The sequence below is a fragment of the Ptychodera flava genome, chromosome 19, assembly GCF_041260155.1.
Source record: "Ptychodera flava strain L36383 chromosome 19, AS_Pfla_20210202, whole genome shotgun sequence".
NCBI classification, from domain to species: domain Eukaryota; kingdom Metazoa; phylum Hemichordata; class Enteropneusta; family Ptychoderidae; genus Ptychodera; species Ptychodera flava.
This window is the reverse complement of record NC_091946.1, coordinates 25,140,839-25,160,326: the sequence shown is the minus strand read 5'-3', so window position 1 is coordinate 25,160,326 and position 19,488 is coordinate 25,140,839. Positions and strand designations below refer to the sequence as shown.

Sequence of the window (19,488 nt, the reverse complement as noted above, 5' to 3'; positions counted from 1 at the left end):
CAAATAAAGAGTGACAATTAAGAACTACTACACTACGTCCATGTAGACTTTCGACGATCATTCCTGTCTCATTTGCCTAAATGACCGACTTAGCCACTTGATATAGGGTCACCTTGTCTCAGTGTTATCTCAACGATATCGTGAACATGCCTTTCGGGCGTTTGATAACTACTCAGTCAAGAGTTTTATGTTTATTTCTGCAGGTAGGAAGAGAACTCCGACTCGGCTTCAGACGCTATTCAAAATGGCACGTACAACGGTAGTTCAATGGGATGACGTGAAGCGCGGCCATGAACCACAAAGACACAACAGATATTCAGTAGAGCTAGTATATAACTGGAATTCGCCGTCCTCCTCTTTGCCAGGCGCAGAGGCTTGATTTCAAACATTCTCATTCGCGGTAGTTCGCGCCTCGAAAGTAAGATTTAAACTTTTTCTCACACTTTTATCAATAAAACATTTAAGCATTCTTTTTCATAATCAAAAATAAAAATCGTGGTTCATCGTACAAATTCTGGTACTAGAGAGATATATTTCTAAATATTTACCGACACTTTGAATTCAAAATGGCCGCACCATCTGCGTTATCTCCATGAGGGAAAATAAATTCACGATGCTAGTGAAAACTTCATTTACTTCATAGAATCCAAACAGAGCCCCCATAAGTGGTAGGCCAAAGGAATATTGTAAAAGTTAACGGGTCTGAATATCTGTCCCCGAGGCGCATTCTAATTAACATAGTGTGGTATCACAGACTATTCATGAAAACGTAGAATGCTATGAAAAGCCCATCGTTGTGGCATCAATAACGACGCCGTCAGCTAAGCTCTCCGAGTCGGAGAGTTTAGCTGAGTCATATCCGATACATTAATTAAGCGTCATCGATATCTAAAGTTACTTGCAACGAAATAAAATTGCTGGGTACATATTTCACAGCCGCTCATCTAGTTTTGGGTTACTTTGCATTTTCAAATTTTTACCTATAGTTCTAGACTTTTAGACCGTGTAAAATCAGAGCTGGTCCAGTTTAAATATAAAACTTGTTGGAAAGCCTGAAGTTTCTTTCTTACTGACTAATCATAACGATTTCCTTACAATTGATATTTTGACCACACCTACCGGCCAGGTTCTGACAATATGGCGTTTTATAGGTCAAGGAAAAGAACCCAGTAAATTGCCATACATCATCAGTTGGAGATTTGAGAGCGATAAACATAGCATTGCTACAGGCAACATATATTTAGAGATAGCCCGGAAGTACATGTATGAAAGCCGATTGGATAATAGGGTCACTTTTTACTGGCATTTATTACACAGTGTACCGTATTCCGTATTCGGATAGCTTGTGAATCTCTGTAACACGTCATCATTCCTTGTGGAAAACCCCAAGGTACCTTGTTCAGAGCGTGCTACCATATCATGCTCAGAGCGCCATACTTGTCCACCATACTTGTCCATATTCAGGAATTCTCAGTTGTCAGCAAATTGAACAATCTTGCAGTTCCCAGACACATCCAGTGCGGGTCCCTTGGCTGTTTTAAGACGAAATCGGAGCAACAATTTGAAAGTAAACTTCAGAAAAAAATGCATAAAAGCTTGATAAATAGTTTACGCAATGAGACGAGATTTTCGCTGCCTTTGACATTCTAGAGAGATATGAAAGATTATTGATATGATCTTATATACACAAGACAAGCCAGAAAAACATTAACAGGATTAGTAGAATTTATTTTCATTGTCTTCTACAAAAATAAAAAAATAACCAATACTTTACATCAAGTCGATATTAACATTTATTCATTATTTGGTGGCAGGTGAATTTATTTGTACAGTGGATAAAACCTTGCCATTTTATTTATAAACAACATTTACAACGCCATGAGGAACCATACTAATAAAGGCTTTTGTTCAGAATCAACGATAAAGTTATTCAAAATTTGGTACAGATATTGAAAAAAAAAGCAAGAAATGAATTGAACGGAAATGAGAAAGTGCGTTTCCTATTTGATTTCGTTATTGTTATGACTTAGAGTAATAATTTGAAGATTTAAGCAGCACACTAAAAGTAGACTGCTGTAAACAAGATGGCTGACACATGTGACATCAGTAAAGGCGGGAAAAATACTCAACACAGAGGGCGCCCCTAATTAATCCCACGCAGTTGGGTCAAAATTTGAAAATTTGGTGAATTACTACCGACAGTGAATGACTAAATGAAGCATCTTGAAATAATCGTGTGGCAAGCTAAGGCAAAATCCTACTCGTTTAAAAGGGCAAGGCCAAAGAAAACTGGGTGCGCTCTGACAGTTTTGTAAATCACAATAATCCTAGGGAGTCAATAGGCTTTATCATGGAAGGGCAACCCCTATACTCAGAAAACTTCATCGTTTTCGTAACGAAGAATTCGAATGAGTCCAGCATTCTACATGTGCGTTCAAACACATTTTCTAATTGACGCTGCTATATACAGTTGACTTAAAATATTTGAAGCAATATCCTAAAATTTACATCACAGTGTATGAGTTACAGCCAAAGAGTCATGGCAAAGCAGTACAGTCTGTTCGAATTTGGATAGTATACAATCGAACTTTGTGTACGAACTGTACGCACGTGCACCTCATATTCATCATCAGGTGCGCCCTCAGGGACAGTCTGACACGTGCTCATAAATTAAAGGTTCACTTAGAATAACAGCAGAATCATGCACCGTATCATAAATTGCTCCTACGCTTCGTGTCGTCCATGGTCCATTGCTGGGTCAGTGATTAATTACAGCAAAATAATTACAAATTGAAACTGTTGGTATAGAGAAGCAATATTCGCAATAGATCAAGACTCGTTACCCGACCTATACTGGTTGAAATGGTGCAATAAATTGGTTTTAAACCATTCTTGATCCACTGTCTACTAGATAATTTTATTCTTCTGTAAGTGTCATCATAATGACAAAACCTCGACCAAATGTGCAGCTCACTTTTGTACAGGCAATGCATGGAAACCGATTTCTATAATTGATTTAAAGCATTTGAAACTGACTTCAGAAGAAAAATGTCAACGTGATGCTTTCATGCCATTTAAAAATAATTTTGTCCCCCTGATAAATCAGTGTATATTTGCTTACATGTTTCTTAAGAGATTTTAATAAAAAAACGATCGACTAAACCGGGTGATAATAAATATGGCTGCCTTTTTCTCTATTGGCGAGTGGTTTCTTTATTTCCATGGTGAGAGCAGACTAAGGAATTGTGTATTCAGACAGAAGTCAGCACATCACTTGCACGACTCCCTTAAAAGTTGTGGCTACGACTCTTCATGACCATACCAGTGATCACGCACCCCCCCCCCCCACAAGAGCAGCATTTCATGAACTTCTGTAAAAAATAGTCCATATTTATTCGAAAGTGGACGTCTGTTTTCGTCTTCGTCGGTCAACTCTGTCATGGCCACTCTTCCGTCAAGGTTTTGCGTTGATGTATTTCACGAACTCTGTTAGGCAAATTGAGAAAAAAAGATCTTTGAAGTACAGGGCCTAAAATATCATGGAATGTTACATGTAATATTAGCTTTACCTTTATTAAATGAACATAATATCGTATATGTTTAACAAAATCTGTGCATATGGTATCAACGTTATATGCCTTCCCACTGCCATGCCATGGACAGAAAACAATCTGTCCTGCCCTAGGCCCTAGGTTCGTTATCTGGCGACTTAAGCTGACATAATTTAGTACAGGTCGAAATTGCACACTTATTGCAATGTGTTTCACGAGACGTTCTGTCCGTGTATGGCTCCAACAACTTCTGCAAGTGTATTATTGAGTATCGTCTTTGGCCCTCGTTTTCAAGCATGCCCATAAAAATCATGTGATGGCAGCAGTCTTGGGAGGTTTTAGTCCTGCTCTTTCTGACAAAGCTGAAGAATCTGCAAATTACGCGTCAGATCATGATTTGATAACGGTGTGTGTGTGTGTGTGTGAGAGAGAGAGAGAGAGAGAGAGAGAGAGAGAGAGAGAGAGAGAGAGAGAGAGAGAGAGACTACTACGCATCGAAGACACAAATCCACTCATTACCTTCGTAATCAATTTTGCCGTCCTTGTTAAGATCAGCTTCCTTCATCATTTCATCGATTTCTTTGTCAGTCATTTTCTCTCCGAATTCGGTGACCACCTTACGCAGTTCTGCCGTCTGAATGAATCCATCGCCGTCGCGGTCTAACACTTTGAACGCCTCGCGCAGTTCCTCGTCCGGGTCATCCACCGTAAATTCCGCCATCAGTGACACAAATTCTTCATAATCAATGACACCATTTTCTGCAAAAAATCCCAAGTAGTTGCTTTTCATACATACATTACTATACTGTCGCAAAGCAGATCACACAAGATCCACATGATTTTCAGGCATTAATTGCATTTCCTTACGAAAAGGGTGACTGGGTACCCCCATTCCCACCCCAGAGTAGCCACTAAGGGTAATAAAATAACTGCTGCTTTTGTCTTGCGATATTTCAAAGAGAGCAAACAGACAGTCGTTTCGGAATCAATATATGGCAACAAGAAACCTAACTTGCCCCAATAACTTGGTTTTGTACATGTACGTGTTTACCATATATACTCTGTCTATTAAAACGTGTGTTTGAAACGCTTTTTAAAGACCGATAAAACTTAGGTGATCCTGTAAAAACTTACTGTTGATATCCACAGATGCAAGCATCTTCTTCAAATCGGACTCTGTAGGGTTCTGTCCGAGAGCTCTCATTACTTGACCCAGTTCGTCCACGCTGATTGTACCAGAATTGTCAGCATCGAACAACTTAAACGCAACTGATATGTCTGAAAAAGAGCAAATAGAAGGGGGATGAACAGCCAATGATTAGCAAATTAATTAGTTAGCGTTGCAATTCGACAAGGTTAGTAAGTTGTATAACACCCCTTGACCTCTGCCATGTACGTTGTACAGTCTTGAACTAATATATAGAGCCGTGAACAAAATAAATTATGTCAAGTTTATATGATTTTTAAGAGTTTTTGTTACGGGCGTCCTTCATAAAAATTACTCTCTTTAGTATTTCTAATTGCTTAGTAGTTGGTTTTAATGTGGTACACGTAGATTTGTGTAGATTTCGCGGTTAGAATTAATATGAACATAATTGGGACTAATTTTGGGAGAATTGGATCTTCATATTGAATGTTCAAATTTCTCAAAAGTGTTTGGTGTGGTATAGCTATATGTTGCAATATTACAAATTACTCATAAAAAACAAGTGTATATAATTTAAAATGGAAAGCAGATGAGCTTACATTAAACCGACATTACTTCACCAGCCAATTATCCCAAATTAATTCCAATCGTGTTTATATATGGGAAAAGAACGTTTACTAGATAAAATATACAAACATAACTTCTTGAAAATATTATTATTTATCTTTAATTCATGACTTCAGCTATAATATGTTAGGCAAATCGGAAGCCCATATTTTAGACATATTCATTGAAAGACAGAGATCACAGCACGAGGAGAACTATGAGGTGCACTTGGCGTGGTCTTGCTTTCATCGGCTGACGATAACAGATTGACCTTAGTTTGAAAACATTAACACGATCTTGCATTAGTATTCTTATATCACAGCGTCTATATGAGAAACCTAAGTAGTTGACTCTTTGAAGAATTCAATGAGATTTCTTCTTACTGTATAGAAGTCATTTGGTGTGAACACACTCCACCCATACTGTGTGTATTTGCTTTCAGTAAACCGAATCTGACTTAGCTCTCCTTTTTCCTTCAGTTTGATGTCTGGCAATTACCTGACCCAAGTTTCTTTCGGAAATTCGGAGACTTTTTGACGCGTTTCTAAATTGGCGGGCGAAGCCTTCATTTGCTGTACACATACGTCATAGATCACGTGCATAACTAATACAGTAACCTATCAACCTGAAACAGCACGCGGCTTTCTTTCTTTCTTTTAAAACTGATTAGTTGTAGTGTGAAATTTCTTCAGAATCTTTAGTTTTTTTTGGATGACCCATTAACCACATCTTTACTAACTGTGACAGCAATACATTTGCAAGTCATACGATTGAAAACACTTTAATCAATCCTTCAATATATGCATTTCCCGTTCTTGCAAAGCGTTCGAGATTTGATCTTGAATATAAATCATTAGAAGTTGATAGGGAGAGACCTGACAATCCGAAGCACGTTGTGTGAGATGTAATCATAGCGGTTCCTCGTGATTGTCAGTGATAAGAGCTATAAACCTGTTGTACAGATTCACAGATTAGTCTGGCAAATTGGAGCATGCGCAATTATGACGAAATCGACCGATCCAAAGCAGCCAAACTTTTCTCCGGAGTCATGACGCTAACATGTTTTTCAACGAGAAATTAAACCGTCTCTAGTCTGTTTCTCTGTCCCATTTCTACCGCTGGCTGCGCTGCTCACGCAAATAGCAGCGCAGCCAGCGGTAGCAACGGGGTAGGGGACCAGATTGAACTATCCCTTGACGTTCCTGAAACTTCGGGTGGTTGGCCATTGTAGTCTCTATTTATTGACCATATGACACCACAGTGATCAATTTGATGTCTGATTTGGGTAATCACACACACTTGTGACACGCCGTGTCGCTTCAGAATGGAATAAAAATTATTCCATGTCCCCTTTTAGAACAGGTTGAGCGAATCAAACAGGTGTCGGTTCCGAGTTCAGAGCCTGAGGAGTGATGGCGGGCAGAATACCTGAGAGCGAACAAGATTTGGTTTGGCATAATGCACACGTGTTGCCTCTCCCCGATCTAATTCATTTCGTTTTTTCTTGATTATTAACAAGTGACGACACGAGAGGCTCATATGCTAAAATGGATCACAAAATAAATAAAATAAATCAATACTAATACACTAGTACTCAAGAAATAAAAACAATTGCACTTCGGAAGAATGCAATAAATGTTTCCTATACAGAAACTTTCCATTCAATAAAGTGGGTTTTTTTTCAATCTCCCCTAAACGACGCGATATTTTGTCAAGCTGATGCGTGTTGACCCAATGTCACTACGAACAGATGTTACCTGCTTTGCATACAGATATAGCCAGCGAAATCACTTAAGGTAATATGCACCTCGAAAGTGAAAGACTTAAACTTTTGCTCATATTTTCCTCAGTGAAACTTTGAACCATTCTCTTACCAAAGCAAGAATAAAAATCAGGGGTCACCGTGCAAACTTTGGTACTAGAGAGACAAATATCTTGCGATTTCTCGATATTTGAAATTCAAAATGGCCGCCATCCCTGTGTAAACTCTATGGGAAAAAATAAAATTTTCGATTTTCAAAAAACTAAGACGGTGAAAACTTTTCTTTCGCCAAGAGCTTCAAAATGAGCCCCCACAAGTGGTAGGTCAGAAGAAAATTGATAAAATTTGAAGGCCCGAATTTCTGTCCCCGAGGTGCGTTCTACTTAAACAAATTGAAGACTGACAAATAATTGCATTTTAGTATGTTATCAGCATAAGTAGATGGGTCCAATGTGCGACTCCTCGACATTGTTCAATATCGAACATGTTTGATACTCCATGGCTCGTACGATGGTTTATAAATACGTTGTAATTCAGATTATTTAAATGCAAATGGCATATTATGTACTTCATAAACAGTTGTAAATCGTACTTAAATTGTACATAAACAGTGCTTACACCAGGCTCAAAAGGCATTTCAAGGTTCAAACTTAATGAAAATGATAATCGTATCTAACGTTTTGACGAATCCACATTGCCTGTTATGATGTGCTTCATACAATAATACTTTAGCCCAATACAATAATTCAAATTCAGTAGAATTCATGCCAGTGATCAAATCTTTCCGTACAATTTTATTTATTGTTATAAGGTTAAACTAGCAGTTTAATATTATATAGGGCTCAGCCCTTGGTGTCGCGCCAGGGGTTATTAAAGATTGGCAATGTTATTTGTATTGATTCATGATAAACTGTAATTGTTACTTCATAAACGTTTATATGACAACTACAGGTATGCCCAGTTTCCCTCTGATGAAAGCAGTTCACGTACGTACACGACGTCAAACCCTGCAGCAAGGCAGGTATAGATTTTCTGTAGCGTGTAAAACTTTTGGACAAAAATTGGCAATTTTTACAATGATAACAGCCTATTGCGATAAACAAGGGACGTATTATGCAATCATTATCATTGCAATGGTAACCGCACTGCCCACCTTCCACTTGCAAGCTGAAAACTATAGCGTTCCGTAAAAACTGGCAATTTTTGAATCAAATTATTGACACAGGGGGCGCTCTTCTATAATTCAATCCCAGCATTCTTTGCGTATGCCCCGTTCATATGCACGACAGTTTTCTCCCTTTATCTATATTAACGATATTTTGTATCAGCGACAAGGTGCATAATAACATTTACTCGCTAATAAAAGAGGTATATTTTATAAAAGGCATGTTATACAATAGTAATTTGTTTCGTATTTGTTTATTTACGAGTACTAAAAAAACAACAACATGGCGGCGCCCGCGAAAGAAGGGTACACTTCCGGTTACTCGCATAGTATATTATGAATAAGCGCATGCGTAGTCAGTAAGCCGCTGGCGCGACTATAAGATATTTTTCAAGGTTGGTTTAAAGAGGTGGAAATAATCCTTTCCGGTATTGCAAGGCCTAACTGTTACTGACGAAAGCACTAACGATTGGAAGGTGACTCAATCTCTCTGGGGCGCCCTCTCATCAAGGAAATGTAACTTGGCGCCAACCTATCATTTTTATATGGCTATCTTGTCCTTCATAAATATTAAATAAAACAACGAAAAAGCCCAGATACAGTCAAGACTCTTGCTCGCCCTGCTTAAGACAATACACTAAGAATTCGAGAAACAACTTGAAGAAACATCGGTATGTTTGTTATAGTAAGTATACATATAAGCATAGTATATTATGTTAAAAGCAAGTAAGTACGCCTTATTTTAGACGCATCGTTACGAGCAGTAGAAGCTGTTAATACAATGGCAGGTGGGACCTATCACACAAAATACTTACAAGCCGGGGGAGCCAACTTAAGCCACTGCGATATATGTTATGTACTTGCTATATTTTAAATAGACCATAAATAAAAACACATTTATTTAATAAATAGCATTCTTTCTATACGTCGTACCCCTAAATCATGACAAACTAGGCATCCCCGAGAAGTTGTGAAAATTCTTAAGGGGCGCTATGCTCAGGTTTCTCGTGCCCTCACTAGGTGTTATTGGACGTAGCGTACAAGTCGAGCCGACCGTAAGCTGCCTTCCCTCCCTGCCAAAGAAAAGGGGAACCGTGATCTGAAATTAAGTAGGCTTCAAAGTTCCAGACTATATCAAGCGATTCATTTATCGCTTTCCAGCTTTTGAATATTAGATCTTTGCAGTAACCTTGTTTCCACTCTGTAGGCTTAACAGCATCTGTTTCGAAATATTCATAGAAGGCATTAATACAGGGCGATATCTGTTACGCAAAGTTAATAATGACGCCAAAGGTCAAACCGTGGAACTGGCATCCATAATGCATATGGCCGGTAAGATGACGTCACGGGCTTGATGTATCTCATAAATGTAAAATGTTGATCATCGTTCCTCTGTGTGTGCACGATTTGTATTGGATTGGTATTTGTATCAACGCTAGGCCATGTCGCAAGTGATTTTCCGTTTGTCTAATATTGAATTGCCGTTATTTTTGGCATCAGCCTGAGGTGTATCCAGCTTCGGATTTCAGTTGAGAAATCGTGAGGAGATGTGATCCAAATGTAAATATGCTAGTCTACTTTTCGAATTCTCAACAAAACTAAAAATTGGAAGAGAAAGTAAAAACTGTATACATTTGATATCTTGCTACGACAAAGAAATCCGTCTCCCGCCATTATTTCGTCTCATCACTTGACGAGGACCCTAGCATCCCCTCTAACTGCAATCTCCATCTTTACCAATGCTTTCGCTTGTAAGTTTCCACTAGGCACATTATTATACCCCCTAAGCCCTCTGTGGGTTTTAAAGTTGGCAACTTAGCAAAGGACATCATGAAATTTCCCCGCCTATGAAATAATAATTGTAATACTCCAGTGTTGTCCTTATATTTAAAAGTAGCCGGGTAATTAAAGAAAGTAGACGGGTTGACTGCGAGGGAGCGTTGCGAACGAGGGGGGAAGAGCGCGAGAGGGGGGTGTCCCCCCTCTCGCAAGGCGAAAAATGAAATTTTGGAGTGGAAATGGTGTTCTCTGGTGGCATCTGAAGTGACATTTAGCTGAGACTGAAACAGTACTTTTGTTGTGTGTCTTAGACGTGGCTCACATACAAAAAAAAAATTGTTTTGTTTGTATTATTTATGACACACTTATGGTTTTATTTGCATTGAAGATTTAACATTTAATCTTAAATCACCTGCAGTCTGCTCATTTCATTGCTCATTTCCCAAAATCAGGATGGAAAATTCAAAATACCGACAGTATTCTAATAAAAACACATTCGCTTTCGTTAAAAAAACATCCGTAAGATAATTCACTGTAACAGTGTTCGCATTTACGAAAAAAAAAATGCGTACATAGAAAACTCATAACAATGAAAAAATGCGTAGAGAGACGATCCAATACGTAATAATATTTACGCATTGGATTGAGTCTCTACGCATTTTTTCATTGTTATGACGAGCGATAGTTTCTAAAACTTATGACACAAAGTGAGTGATTAACAGAAATGTTGCAACAAATTAAGGGAGCGTTCAGTTTTTACGGCCGGGGGTGGGCCGGCAAAATACAGGGGGGGGGTCACCTCAAATTTGAAAACTGCAAAGGGGGGGTCATGTATTTTTCAAACAGCTCAGAGGGGGGGTCACTTAATTTTCATAAGCATCCGTCACGTCAAAAAGCAGTTTCAGTGTTCAGAAATATTCTGGGAGATCAGAATGATTTGCTGCATGATTTCATTCTCTGAAGTCATTTAATTGTAAATCTGAACAAAAATATAATTATCTATCACATGAACATCTTGACTTGGCAACTCTGAGGCATGTCTTATTGTCAATGGAGCTCACTGAGGGCAATGAACAATTCCTATTACTTATATATGAGAGATATGGCAAGTTTTAAACAGTTACCTGTAGACTACTAGTACCATGAAAAGTTAAATAATTCTTTTAGGTGAAATTCTAAAATCCAATTTCCTGCACACATATCCATTTGTAACCACCCTAATCTAATCAAATACATTCATATTATTAATCAGGAGTACATAATTACACAGATTTACCTATTTTGTATTGGAAAAAATTATTCATAGTTTCCTCATAGACTCCCATGTACAGTGAATCTACATTTCGGTGAAATTCCAAAATCCAATTTTGGCAAACACATCCATTTGTTACCACCCTAGTCTAATCAAATACATTCATATTAATAATCAGGAGTACATAAATACACAGATTTACATATTTTTGTTTTGGAAAAAAATTGTTTATAGTTTCCTCATAGACTCCCATGTACAGTGAATCTACATTTTTGTGAAATTCCAAAATCCAATTTTTGGCAAACACATCCATTTGTTACCACCCTAGTCTAATCAAATACATTCATATTAATAATCAGGAGTACATAATTACACAGATTTACCTATTTTTGTATAGGAAAAAAATTATTCATAGTTTCCTCATAGACTCCCATGTACAGTGAATCTACATTTCGGTGAAATTCCAAAATCCAATTTCTGGCGAACATCTCCATTTGTTACCACCATAGTCTAATCAAGTTCATTGATGTTAATAATCGGGAGTACATAAATACACAGATTTACCTATTTTTGTATTGGAAAAAAAATTATTTATAGTTTCCTCATAGACTCCCATGTATAGTGGATGAACACGTTCAGTGAAATTTCAAAATCAGATTTCTTGTACACATAATATGCACCTTTACCCATCATATTCTAATCAAGTACAATTATGTAAATTATTCAACGTCTGTATATGCTCATGTACAGCAAGTTTTTCATTCCAAAAAAAAAATGTTCACAATTTTATCATAGACTCGTATGAATAGTGGATGAACATTTTTGGTGAAATTCTAAAGTCAATTTTTTTCTCCACATACCAGTTGTAAGTACATTTATGTCAATTATCAAACATCTATAAATGCATAGATATAGTTTTGTATTAAAATAGTATTTAAGTTTTCTCATACACTATCATGTATAGTGAATCAACATTATCAACAGCTGATCATCAATTAAATCCAAATATCAAAATTTTTTACGCACACGCTTCCGCAAAAATATTGCGATCTACGTGTAATTTCTGTCTAATCCCTTTAAGGGGTAATTTCAAAATTATAGCAAATCAGAAGGGGAAATTTGAACATTAACACTTTGTGAGTTTGTGAGGAGGGTCATTTGAAAATATCTGAGAATCATTTTTTTGATTCTATCCCTCCAAGGTGTATGGTTGTGCAGCTTTACTCAAGCAATGTGGGGGGGGGGGGGTCATGAAATTTTTGTCATCTTAAAAGGGGGGGGGGGTCATCAATTTTTTGGTACAATGGGTAGGGGGGGTTCACTTATTTTGCTTGATGCGCAGGAAGAATTTGCCGGCCCACCCCCGGCCATAATAACTGAACGCTCCCTAAATGCAAACCGTGCGCGATCATCGCGTCTCGCTGTCCCCAAATTTGTTCAAAGCAGATATGCAGCATGGCGTCGGAAGGAAACAACTCTATTTTCTTTCAAATTTGCTCCACGAGTCCGTGAAAAAAAATAATGTAGAGGGTCCATCGAAAGACACTATCCGGCAACCCAACATGGAGAACATAGAGCTAGAGAGGTGCAGTGAAATTGAACCCATGCCGGAATGCACGACGTATAACAACAGGAGATCAGCGCCACTGTGAAGCCGATGATGCGCCGGTTGGCAACACACATGCCTGTGACCGTGGATTCTTGTACGTAAAAGTAATCAATGAAAAAAATACCCTTTCAAATAAACAGTTTGTTCTTAAAATAATCAGTTCTAGCTCGTTGTTTTTAAATCTAGACAATGCGTCGGTATTGCTCTGAGAATAACTTGATTTGTTGAGAAGATCATACTCGAAGCTCGAAGTGACGTTGGCAGCCAGCGCGGCGGCGGAAAACTAGCTGCACTGTCTCATGAACTTCGAATCGTCGATCAAAATCACATCTTTTCGGCCCTTTTCTCTCACAAATTCAGCGAAATTGAAGTTTTTCACACATAAACTAAATATATTGTTGAAATCAAGTATACCTTTCGAACGGGCTTTCTTCGGGAAAAAATATTCCATCGGCAAGGTGCCAGTGGTCGACGCCACATTTCTCTTTTTTCACGCCATCGTTAAAAATGACCTAAGATGACCTTCACACTAATCAAACCAATTACACTGCTCGTACCAAAGACAACACCATAGGTGCGTCCATCAGCCAATCACACTATTTAACAAATAAAAGATCGGGCTCAAAAAGCCACAAACTGGTATTTAGAAACTGTTTTATGTTTGTGCAGTTCCATGCGGGGAAAGGGATCGCGAAACTGCTAATCGTACGTGTGCCGTCTAACAGCTGGCAGTGCAATCCCAAAATTACAGGTCTATAAAAATAATCTAATTACGTTAAAAGTAGCCGGGAAAAAATGCAAAACAGCCGGGTTATTTACCCGGCACCCGGCTTCTAAGGACAACACTGATACTCAGAGCCTACACAATCGGTGTAACAGGAGGTCATCTAGCAGTGGGAACTGAGACGGCGACACGCATTAAGGTAGTATGCGCCTCGAAAGTGAAGACTTAAACTTTTCCTCAAACTTGCCTTAAGGAATATTTCAACCATTCTCTTTCAAAATCAATAATAAAACTTAGGGTTTACCGTGCCAATTTTGTACCAGATAAACAAATAACTCAAGATTTAACGATATTTAAAATTCAAAATGGCCGCCATCTCGGTCTTAACTCCATGGAGGTAAATACAATTTTCGAATTTTGAAAAACTAAGCCAGTGAAGAGTTTTCTTACACAAAGAGCTTTAAAATGAACCCCCACAAGCGGTTTATCAGAACAGAATTAAAAAAGTTTGAGAGTCCGAATATCTGTCACCGAGGTGCGTTCTACCTTAACATCAGTACAGACCCCAGTGCATGAAGTAATATAACCAAAACAGTAGGCACATGTCACGTAATCTCTACAAATAAGTTTGATTTTTACAACTGTTTTTTACACGGTGTTGGTCAAGGGTGATTGAGGAACTGTGGTCATGGTGATAACAAATACATCCACAGAGTATTTGGCGCTGACGTTAAATTTCTTCTTCTGTGACTCCGATTGTCGCGACAATTCATCTATTGTTAGTTGGTAGCGTAACCTTATTGTTCAGAAGCGGTCACCCACCTACCGTTCTCGTTCCATTTTAACACGTTAGGTGACAAGAAAATATTGACAGTAAAATGAATAGGCGGATAATGGTTTGCCCAAGGCGACCATTTAAGTCATTTTGACAATAGCGCCTCCATTGTACCGCGGCGACCATTACCGCCACGTAAACTTTTATTGCTAATGACTCAAAGTTTGTCGTTAGTATTTGTGACATGAAAAACGTCACAGCATGGCGCGTAATCGAGGTAAAAATTAAGTTGTTAAACAACTTCTTTTTGAAGAGTTGCGCATTCGTTTTGAGTTTAAAAACTTTCCATTTGAACAGATGCATATTCGTTTTTGACCTCAAACATTCGTTTTGACTTTTGCATATGCTCCTTATACAAATTATCTTGACACGCTGACCCTGGAATTCGCTTGTCATGAAATGTTTACTATCAAAATGGTACGGCCATGAGCTTTAATTCAGTATCGATCGCGTAAACTGATCACTAGTGATACTAAATGTTTTAAATTCATTGACTACACGGTCACCTTATATTGCGCAATTGTTATCAGTATTAATCAAGAGTCGCTAAAATTAAAAAAAATGTCATTTTTGTAGTTCCTTATAAATTGTGACGTGTTCAACTGAAAGTAACAACAAGGCTTGTTAAAAGAGGACAAAACATTCATCATTTGGATGTAAAAATAGTATGCATTGTCATTGAACTAAATGTCTAAGAACATTATACCCCCAATAAATCCAAGTCTTTATCTCTCTAAACCCTCTGTTAACTGGCCTTTCAGGTGTAACTTTACGGCGTGACCCTAGAATCGGTGTTTTTTGTGTTACATTGATGGACAGCCCTGGACTGTAAACTGACATCATTATTCGGGGAAAAGACTTACAGGAAGATGAGTAAGTTGTTAAAGTCCAAAGTGATAACATGGTGACATTTTCTCCACGAGGCTCAATTGTTTTGGTCGGTATAGAATCGTTTAAATGTCCCAATGAAGAGGGACGTGACGTAATCCAATTCGTTAAATGCTGTAAGACATCATCACGTCGACCTATTGATCTTAATAGTCGATTAAATGCAACCTCCAGACAGAGAATAAATTCACCAAGATTTGTCTTAGTGTTGTAAATCTTCATCAACCTCATTCTGTTCCGCGATAAAGTTTCATATGCTGATATGTCGCGTTTTCTTCGATCTCGTTAGAGTTTCCACGAGAAGGACGAGATAAAGATTCTCAAGCCTATGGCATAATACCGTCAGAATAAGATATCGACATATAACATAATTGTAGAAGTGGAATCGTTCATTAGACGCTATCGTCGATGATTTGTCACACAAACTTGAACGCAAAGCTATTCAAGAATCTTCTAGAAATGGAGTCACTCATTGCACATCATGATGGTAACCCGGTGCAAACGTCCGCGCATTGCATTCTGTGTCATATGTAATACTATCAAGCTTTACATGTACTCAGAATTTACCAAGCGAATACCCTTGAATGAGAGCATCGTAATTAAGAACCTTTAGATAGTTAGAAACTTGTGATACTTACTTTCTTTATGATCAGCGTGAATATTTTTATTGTATTTGGCGCATATGCGTACGACATATTCCAGCTGACAAAGAGCTAAAAGAAATCTGCTAATTACTTGTACACGTCAGATCCATAAAGAGACGAGTTGATTACTGGCCAACGCATGAAGACACAATATACTGCATTTAATTTAAGTAAGAAAACCGCCGAGTCTGCGTTTTTTTCCCACGCTGTGCGAAGAAAGAAATTATCTTGCCAAATTATCGTAAAATCTATAAAATGCTATACCACTGTTTGAATACATTAGAGTTTCACAAAATGGCTCTCGCGCCTACATTTTTCTTTTGGTGAAAGTTCTAAGAAAAGTGTCAATATTAAATACGATTTTGCTTCTGTTTCCATGAGCGAGTCAATGGAGTTTGTTGATACTGCTCTGCCCATATAGGTATTGTTTGATTTGCTGTACAACATGAGAGTGTGTATGCACACTATTGTCGAAATAACGTATAGACATTCAGCGGCGGATGTACTTGCCATTGTAAACAGACTCTTGACACTTATTGTGTTTTCATCACCTTGACCTTGAAGATGGATTGACCGTTATCACCCTGATCGATAAAAAGCGTATCAGGTAGACGCCGTGACAAATGATATGTTACAAGTATCGTGTGGAGTAAGCGGGCTCATCGGCGTTACGCCAAACACTCTTTTGCGAATGGTAACTGTCTCTTTCTCTCGGTAGATCTGGCCCCGGGGTCTATGGTTATAGGCTATTTCAGAGCGATGTGTCTGTAAATGCGCCACAGGCTAACCGTGACATCATACCTGCCGTGTAGTGAATGAACTCAACTGGTAGGATTATGAACACACTTTCTGTAGCATGAAAGAAGCAATCTAAGAGCACACTCGCTTTCTAAGTCTCCTTCAAGGGCAGCTTAATCCCCGTGTCTTCATTTTGCCTTACCGCTATCTGAGGCGTTTCTCACAACATGAGTACTGAGTACAGGCGTGCTTCACTGCAAACTTATCGATTCGATCTTGTACCAGGAGAAATTGAAATTTGAAGGAAAAACAACATAGGGAAGGATAGTTTTTTTAGAAAATCACGCGGCCTGCCTATATGCGTAACTATAAACAGTTCCACTTCACTGCCTATGGTCTGGAATGTCTACCACGTCTTTTTGTACAGCAAGCTGTAGTACAATGCCGACTATACATATATAGCCGTTATGCGTCTCTGACTGAAAGTTAACAATCTGTGCAATTTTCTCCGCCAATGATCATGTTGAGAAAGAAGTAAACAAGTCTTACCCTCTAGTTCTTCTTTTGAAAGCTCACGTGGCGGGGTAGTTTTCTGGCAGTCTTCTTGCTCGGACATCGTCGTCGGTTGACCATCCCCAACCCCCGTGAGAGACTTCAGAAAGTGACAAACAGACGAGGGTAAAAGAGAGACAATTAGAACATAATAGCTTGTTTTACAGTGTATACAACGTGCAATTTACAGTTCAGCGATTTCTTGTATAGTCGTACAACAGTGGAGTTTTGTGCTCGGCAGAGGTGGCATACGCTCAAACTATCGTGTCTGGTCATAGAGAGACTAATAGTCAAGCTTTCTGCTAACACAAGCATGAAATTATAAGTCCCTCTCTCTTTTATTTGAACTTTATTCTATTGTAAAGCAAAAATGTGGCGCTTTCTAGACATTGATGGCGTAGCCAGAAGGATCTGCGTTCATTCAGTCTATTCTAATACACACTAATGGCTGCGCATTATGTACGGTAAGGTCATGCGGCAATCAGTGGCTCTTATCAACGCAGACGGACGCGTCCTTAGAGACCAATAAGGCCTCCAATTAGATACACACTGAACAAATACGTGTGGTAATATCGCCAAGACGGCTTCCGTGTGAGCGTCCCGCAAGAGATAACTGATTTTTAATAATACTGTGTGTCTCAGGACTCAGCAACAATGTCACAACAGTCCAAATGTGTCCGAAAACAAAACAGACACTCTATGTGGTAAGTTCCCCGTAGGCCGAAGTCCGCTTTTAGCAGACATATATTAAAGTTCCGTGATTTCATGGCAGCCTGTATACATAGACGGTTTCTTAAAGTGGCCTTCTTGATATATCACCCATTAAAAAGTTGTTTCGTAATAGTAAAATGGTCTTTTGAGTGTACAGCTGCACGGAGTAGCGAGTTAATACAATGAATTCAGAGCGTTTAAAGTAAATTTGTCTTAATGACCACCTTCTCTGTTACTGTAATTGAACTCGAGTCCAATTGTAATCAGCGAATTTGTTCCGCTCTGTCGATGCATATCGGTCGTTAACTCGATTAACATACCATCATTTGAAAACGTTGAAAAAATACTCGAGTACCACTGATAAAACTCTCGAAATCACATGCAGACACTCAAGACAGCGGCATTTGCTTTGCTCTGTGATTCTATTGTTGTCAAGAGTTCAACACCGTATATACTCACCATGGTGGCCCGATCTCTCGTGTTTCTCCTTGCCTGCCGCGGTCACTCCAAAGACGATACACTCACAAAAAAACCCCAGGACGACGGACACTAGGACGACGGGGACAATGAGACGACCCGCATCGTGATGCGACTGCCTTGCCAAAATATAGAGGGACAATACAGCGCCCTTTCACCTCTTGGCTTTTTGTCGTGACTTTGCACGCCCTCACCAGTCCGACTCTCTGCATTAATTGAAACAAATCAATGGGAATTAATAGCTCAAAGGTCAGCAGACCGTACAGTTTTGCTATCGATTACTCTTGCAAAGTCTGTTTCCTACTCAGACCCTTTCCAATCCTCATTGACCCTCTGCCTTTGGGCAGAATTCTCCATGGTAACCGCGTTGTTTACTTTGACGATGTCGTACGGTGTACTCCTTTTCATTGGGCTAAAAAGGCGCACAAAACCCTCTTCTCTATTGTTAAGTGTATCACAAAAGAATGCGTGCCGCGCTTTACATTTTGGGATAGCCGTTTCTGAATGGGTGTCAAGCCCTTGATTACCCTTCTCACTTGCCTGTCAACATGTAAAATAAACCCCCTACGCAGGATTAGTGACGTAAACAAATAAACCAAACAAAACTGGCCACCGACTTACAAATATCCACTGTCTTACATCGATCGGCAACTGTTATTTGTACACGATGGGCTGCCTTGTGCTATATGAGAACTAGAGCGGAGAGACTTGAAGGTTCTCTTAAATAGCCCTCTTGCGCTGCGAAAGAAAATGAGTGATTTTACAGTAAAAGGCTTCGCGATATTCTTCAGGTCACACAGTAAACCCTCCGCTGGAATTAATCAAAGCGCCGTGTATTTCTTTTCATTAAATGATCGAGCTATTGTGAAGCAAATAATCTGAAAGAGACAATTACTATGAAAACAAGCAAATTTTACTGTTTTCAGGATAAAGGAGCGTCTTCTAACTATAATTAGATGGAAGTTTGACCATGGGCAGTCATAAAAAGCTGTCGCAGTGCCTTATTTCAAACATTTTAGCATTGTATTATCTAGCGAGGGTGTGGTAT

At 38.8% G+C, this 19,488-nt stretch overlaps 1 protein-coding gene across 1 annotated transcript; it reads right to left on the bottom strand.

The window, feature by feature from the left end:
• Positions 1-1,707: 1,707 nt before the first annotated feature.
• Positions 1,708-18,770, bottom strand: LOC139119056 (uncharacterized). The gene is made up of 5 exons (XM_070682672.1): positions 18,423-18,770; positions 17,250-17,352; positions 4,686-4,829; positions 4,071-4,310; positions 1,708-3,486 (listed from the first exon to the last, which is right to left on the bottom strand). Exons 1-5 carry the CDS (start codon positions 18,423-18,425, stop codon positions 3,455-3,457), a joined length of 522 nt encoding a protein of 173 aa, XP_070538773.1. The 5' UTR covers positions 18,426-18,770; the 3' UTR covers positions 1,708-3,454.
• Between the last annotated feature and the right edge of the window lie 718 nt (positions 18,771-19,488).

Excerpts from the sequence above, each read along its gene's own strand:
- LOC139119056 (XM_070682672.1), bottom strand. Across the intron at positions 4,311-4,685 it reads TGCATCTGTGGATATCAACA|AAAATGGTGTCATTGATTAT; the intron begins GTAAGTTTTTAC and ends GATTTTTTGCAG. Across the intron at positions 3,487-4,070 it reads CGGCAAAATTGATTACGAAG|AGTTCGTGAAATACATCAAC; the intron begins GTAATGAGTGGA and ends TTTGCCTAACAG.